Source organism: Pteropus vampyrus, unplaced genomic scaffold (genome assembly GCF_000151845.1).
Source record: "Pteropus vampyrus isolate Shadow unplaced genomic scaffold, Pvam_2.0 Scaffold6, whole genome shotgun sequence".
Classification (NCBI taxonomy): domain Eukaryota; kingdom Metazoa; phylum Chordata; class Mammalia; order Chiroptera; family Pteropodidae; genus Pteropus; species Pteropus vampyrus.
The window spans coordinates 2,412,949-2,419,494 of record NW_011888787.1 but is presented as its reverse complement, the minus strand read 5'-3'; the positions used below and the strand labels follow the sequence as shown (position 1 = coordinate 2,419,494).

Here is a 6,546-nt window from a genome sequence, read left to right as displayed (position 1 = left end):
ATGTGAAAAAGTTTTAAAACCTATATAGATGCCAAAATCCTAGTCATGTGATGGACAGGCCAGTCAGTGGAGGTAAAGAAAATCGTCTGCCTGAGGATCCTCACATCTGGCCCGGTTCGGAAACCACTGAGAGTAGCATGATTGTGACTGCTTTTGGAAAAGCTGCTTACTTGGCGCCCCCTAGTGACCGCTTTGCTTTTCTTTTTAAAAATAAAATCAAAATTAAGTGAAGACCCCGCTCAGCAGACACAAAACTCTATCTGCACGGGACTCCAAGGGTCATCTAATCCAACCTCTGCTTACAGATGGAGACTAACCAGCACCACACGTCATTACAACGTAGCGTGATAAATGCCACGCTAGGCTTTGGTTAAGCACAGAGTGGGGATAAAAGCACAGAGGAGACATCTATTCTAGACTTCTCCATCTATTCCGACTTATCTCCAGCGAGGCGAGTTTCCAGAGGCCATCGCTTCTCAGCCGAAACCTGGAGAATGGGCAGGAATTGCAGGATGGCAAGTACTGAAGCTCAAAGGTAAAGCAGACTACGATTTGCTCAGTACTAAAGAGGAGACCGAGTGACCAGTTTTAAGAGCTTACTAAGTACCAGGTGCTGTGCTCAGCTCACGGCATCATCTTATTTAAAGTTCGCGTCAACCCTATGAGATGTTATCCCCTTAACCAACCCTGTCAGGTAATGGATGATCTTAATCATTTACAGTTTATGATTTTTTTCTTTCCTTTAAAATTTTTTGAAAAGCACCTAAGTTTCCAAGGACTGATAATCCTTGGAAAAGCTTACCCAGAAGTACAAAAGCTGCTTTTCTTTATGTTTTAAAACGGATTTATTCAGAATTGCTTTAGAAAACACCTGAAAGAAATGGAAGGGCTTTATAAGGTCCTTGGGCTAAATCGGGAAGAAATAAGCCCTCTTAAATTGAATAAAACTGAAGATTATGTTTTAATTATAAACATGGTAAGGTTAGGTAAAAACTCTCCTGCGGTTAGGTCTGCCTCTCCCTTCTCTAGTCTCCACTTCACAATAAGAGCTCACCCAGAGGCACCACGACTACAGTACAAAGGGCAGGAGCGCTGAAATCAGATCTGCATCTGAGCAGCGGCCTCAACAACTACTAGCTTCTACCCTTGATAAATTAACTCTGAATTTCTGTATCTATAAAATGAGACGATACCCTTCGCACTGGACTGACACAAGGAGTAGTTAGAATGCATCCTATGCAGATCGTTCAGCAGATGTCAGGCCAGCTCCTCCCGGCCTTGTCTATCAGCCCCCGGGGGTTTGCCTTACTTTCTCTGATGCTGCTTCTGCAGGGCTGCCTCCGACAACTGTCCCTGTAGGATCAGTCTCCTTTGCTTGTCAATATCTCCTTCCATCCGAGCAAAAGCGTGGGAGCCAATGAAAGAGAGATCAACTCCCAAGCCTTCATCCTCCTCTTCCTGGTCGTCTGTAACAAAAAAAAACGATCAATACAGAGCTTACGACAAAACCTGACAGTAAATGCGACGAACAGACTGAACACTGCAAAAGGGATGACTGTGAGCTCCCGCAAAGAAGAAATGGGGTTAAAAGGTTATTTTTTGAGAATGAAACTTAAATCAGACTTAGGTATTTGAAGAACTGAAATAATGAAGGAAACCACCTGCCCATGCGTGACAGAAGTTTCAGGAATATGTGAAATCAAATCAGGGTGACTCGGGTGCAACCTTCAGAAGGAAACAGTGGAATGTAATCATAAGAAAAAGATAGGAGTACTTATACTGTATGTGGTTTTAAATGTGGATTGTAACACAGCATCTAACAGAAGAGACTGTTTCAGGAGGGAACCCTTGAGTGGCTGGCACATGAACTTCAGCCCCTTCGTCAGGGAACCCGAGGGAGGACAGACAGACCAGACTGCAGGGTGTGAGCCGCATCCTCTAAGGAATGTTCGATTCTCTATTAGCATCTTCGTTTCTTACATCGATCATGCCTACACAATCATTCTGATCCATGAGAACTTCGGTTCTTGCTACAAATTAGTAAGTTAACTTTCCAATTTATCCATATGATCATTTTATGTTCGGCTAGCAGAAGACAGTCCCTTGGGAACAGATCACCCTAGTGTTACTCCCACTGCCTTACTAGATGTTAAAAAAAAATTAAAAAATAAAAACAAACGAGCCCCTTGGACCATGGGGAGCTTCCCAAGGCAATGCCACCACCTGAAGCACAGCGGGGACTTGCTCACATCTGCCTCATTGCTCCTCAAACTGTGACAGGCCAGCGGCTTAGAAGAATCTGCTTTTATTAAAAACACCCATGAATAAATCTTCTTTCAATCCCTCAAGTAAAGCCGACTTTACATCTATTTTTAAATGTTTAACGTTCCAGTTGAAATTATTTATGAACACTAGTGCTTTATCTACAAGGTAACAATATTTTCTGAGATACAGACATATCAGGCAGATATGTAATATCTGAGAATATTTCATATCTTTGAGAATAATAATAGAAGGGAACCTTTGGCTACTGAGCTGGTCTCAGTATTGCCCAATATTGCCGTCTCGGATTGGTTTTGCTACCCATTACTCCTGATTATATGGAATGCATTTTACGCATTTAGGAAAAATCATCCTGTACAGTGGTGGTCAGTTTTGAGGATTTCCAGATGACTCCGGCACGATTCCAGGGTGTGCGCCATGGGGGCACCCTGAAGCACACAGTGCCCCCGCAGCGAGGCTGGGTTCAGGGACACTTCCTGCCTCTACGTAGAATGCCCTCTGCCCGATTTAAGCCCGTGTGCTGGTGATTAGAGAGAGATAGATGAGTGGCCTCCTAAAGACTTATCCTGACATGCATTTAAAATTGTTCACAGTCGTCCCTAAGCTGCCGACTTTTGCGATCAAATTCCAGCACTGACGCCTGCTACGCACAGCTCCAGAGAAGGGACATAACCACGAACACACCGCAGAGGTGTGGACGCGCGTCACACTGAACAGATTCAGAGGGCCACCCCACTCCCACTGAGCTCTACCACAGCTTCTACCCACATGAGTACGTACCCTAAAGAGACACAACGAACGGTGACGGTATTCTTGTCTTAGTATTTCCTGCTAGGTATGGCTTTTATAGGACATTGTTGAAGGTGTTGAAAATTTCAGATAATGGACTTGGCTGCTGTCTCAACAGTGTCCTGGAAAAAACTATCAGCTTCATGAGGATGAGAATTATATGCACCTCTGAATCTCTGCTGCCTAACTCAGACTTGACATTATGTGTGTGTGTGTGTGTTTTAAATTTAAAGTAAATCTTAACAAGATTAAGACTAAAAACACCTAAGTTGATCCTGACCACAGAGTTGCACTGACAGAGTTTTTCCCAAAGGTCGAGCTGACCCTCCCAGGTCTCTGCTGGCCTGTCCCTTTGCTCCAAGAAGTAAGGTGGAAAGACAGGACTCACCCTCCGGGGCGCCAGGCTTCTCGCTTATTCGGATCTGCCGTTCGGGCACCACAGGCTCCCCGTCCGCGTTCCCGATGTCGGCTGGCAGGTAGGGCAGGGACCGACTCTCCTCCCTTAGTGACCTCGGGAAGTACAGAGGGAGCAGCTTTTGGTAAGTAGCCTGTGTTGGAAAAGCAAGGCATTCTGTGAAAATCCACGAAGAAATGGAGCAGGCACCCACGGCGCTCGCTGCTATTCCCTTCACGTGAGGACAGCCCCCATCAAGAAGGACCCTACTCCTTCTGAGCTCAGACTAGATGCTGTCGGGGACCCTCCACAGTTGTTAAAGATCAGGACGTTTGTTATTAGCTAGTTAAACATGGTCACCATCCTGGCAATTCCAGGTCACTGCACCTGGAATGCATTAAGTCCTGCCACTCTTGTCCCCACCCCCTTCCTTCGCCTTACTGATACTCAGCTCAGATGCCACCTCCTCAATCCTCAGTGCGCCATCAGGGTACGCTGACCCGGTTTAGTTTTTGAGGGATTTTTTTTTTTAACAGTTCTGTTTGTGATAAATTGCTATTTCATGACTTTTATTCTTCCGTAGAGGTTTCCCAAAGAACACAGATTAATTTTACCCTATAAAAAACAAATTAGAATAAAACTCATTCTATTTTATAATTTCCGTCTGGGCTGGTCCACGAGACTCATTTATAAATCCGTGATACATTACGAGCATTTAGTGCTCTTGTTTTCCCTATATCTTAAAGCATTTTGCTTTTTCATCGTCCTAGGAATTACTTTATCATTAGCCATCGATTACTCCAAACTACACTGAAAAAGACTAAAACAGAAAAATGAGAAACCAAAGCGATGAAAGTGCTTAGAAGAACAATGAAATCATGGGGAAATCATTACCCATCAGTTTTTTTATTGTCACTAGCGACACTGCGTCATCTTTCATGTATCAAGCATGTAAGATGCCATCTTTGTAGCCTTCACGGAAAAACTTGACATGTAATTCATATACCATAAAACTCAGTTTTAAAGTATACAATTCAGTGGTTTTCGGTATAATCACAAACGTTATGGAATCATCACCATTAAATTCCAGAACATTTTCATAATCCCCAAAAGAATATTTAAACTTATTAGCTAGGTCATTCTCCATTTCTCTGTCCCCCAAACACTGGCAGCCACTAATCTACTCTGTTTGGATTGTCTATTTTGGACATTTCATAAAAATGGAACACAGTAAGTGGCCTTTTGTGACCGGCTTCACTTAGCGTAACGTTTTAAGGGTCACTCATGTCATAGCATGCATAGTAATTCACTCGTTCTTATAGCAGGATAATATTCGAGTGTATATACATATACATATACATACGTACATCTGTTTATCAATTCATCTGTTGATCAGGTTGTTTCCACTTTTTGTCTATTATGAATAACGCTGATATGAATATTTTGTGTACAAGTGTTTGTGGGGACATATGTTTTTGATTCTCTCCTGTACGTATTTAAGAGTGGCTGGCATCTCTTGAACTTTCTGAGCAACTGCCAGTTTTCCAAAGCAGCGGCACAATTTTACATTCTCACGAGCTATGTAGGAAGGTTCCAGTTTCTCCACATTCTCACCGCTTGTTATTGTGTCTTTGTAATTACAGCCACACTAGTGGATGTGGACGTGATTCTATTTAATGTTATGAGGTACTTCCTTATGTGCTTATCAGTCGTTTGTGTATCTTTTCTGAAGTAATGTCTATGTAAAACTTCTGCCCATTTTTTAAAAAAGACTATGTTTTTAGAGCAGTTTAAGGTTCACAACAAAATTGAGAAGGCACAGAGATTTCTCATACTCCCTTGGGGTACATTTGTTATAAGTGATGGGCCCACGTGACATCTAATCACCTGCAGTTCACGTCAGAGCTCACTCTTGGTGCTATACATTCCACAGGTTGGCACAAATGTATAATGACGTGTCCATCCTTACAGTATCATAGAATATTTTCACTGCCCTAAATATTCCGTGCTGTCGTGTCTACACACCCTTCCCCACCTCTAACCCCCGATCATTTTACCGTCTTCATAGTTTCATCTTTTCCAGAATGTCATAGTTGGGATCATATAGTGTGTAGCCTTTCCAGATTGGCTTCTTTCAGTTAGTAACATGCATTTTGGTTTTCTCTATATCTTTCTATGGCTTAACAGCTCATTTATTTTTAGCACTGAAAAATATTCCACTATTTGGATGGACCATGGTTTATTTATCTATTCCCCCACTGAAGGACATCTTGGTTGCTTCCAAGTTTTGGCAATTATGAACAAAGCTGCTATAAACATCCTTCTTAAGTTTTTGGGGACATAAATTTTCAACTCCCTTTGAGTAAATAGCAACTTCTGCCCATTTTTAAACTGGGTCATTTGTCTTTTTATTGTTGAATTTTAAGAGTGAGCAACTGATCTGTTTTTATTTTGGCTGCTTGTACTTCTGATTCACAGGCTTGATCCATGGTTGTGAAGATTTATACCTGTTTTCTTCTAACAGCTTTATAGTTTTAATTCTTCTACTTAAGTCCTATGTCCATTTTGAGCTAATTTTTGCAGATGATGTGAGGTAGTGGCCAAACTTCTTTCCTTTGCATGTGGACACCATTTATTGATAAGACTATTTTTTCTGCACTGAATTGTCTTGGCAGCCTTATCAAAAATTCTGTTTCACTGATCAATGTGTTTATTCTTACATCAGCCCCACATGGCCTTGATTGCTGTATTTTAAGTTTCAAAATAGGTTAAGTATGAATCCTCTGACTTCGTTCTTTTTTTTCCAAGGTTATTTTGACTATTCTGGGTCCCTTGCATGTCCAGGGACCCAGTTCAGGATCAACTTGTTAATTTCTACAAAAAAAGCCTGACTCTGTAGGAAGATTTGGGGAACGCTGACATTTGAACAATGGTAAGTCTTCCGATTCATGAATGCGGTATTCTTCCATTTATTTTGGTCTTTGAAAATTTCTTGCAAAGATATTTTGTAGTTTTCAAAGTACAGGTCTTACATTTCTTTTGTTAAGCTTCGTCTTAAATATTTGATTCTTTTTGATGCC

The 6,546-nt window shown here is 41.8% G+C and overlaps 1 protein-coding gene across 5 annotated transcripts in view; it reads right to left on the bottom strand.

Moving 5' to 3' along the window:
- The window catches only part of GDAP2 (ganglioside induced differentiation associated protein 2), a 52,758-nt gene that overhangs the window by 31,746 nt on the left and 14,466 nt on the right, over positions 1–6,546 (bottom strand). For all 5 annotated transcript variants that reach the window (XM_011366473.2, XM_023535398.1, XM_023535392.1 and 2 more), the window contains 2 exons: positions 3,461–3,620; positions 1,310–1,466 (listed from right to left, as the gene is read on the bottom strand). In XM_011366473.2, the coding sequence (XP_011364775.1) occupies positions 1,310–1,466; positions 3,461–3,620 (317 nt within the window). The remainder of the gene's footprint in view (positions 1–1,309; positions 1,467–3,460; positions 3,621–6,546) is intronic.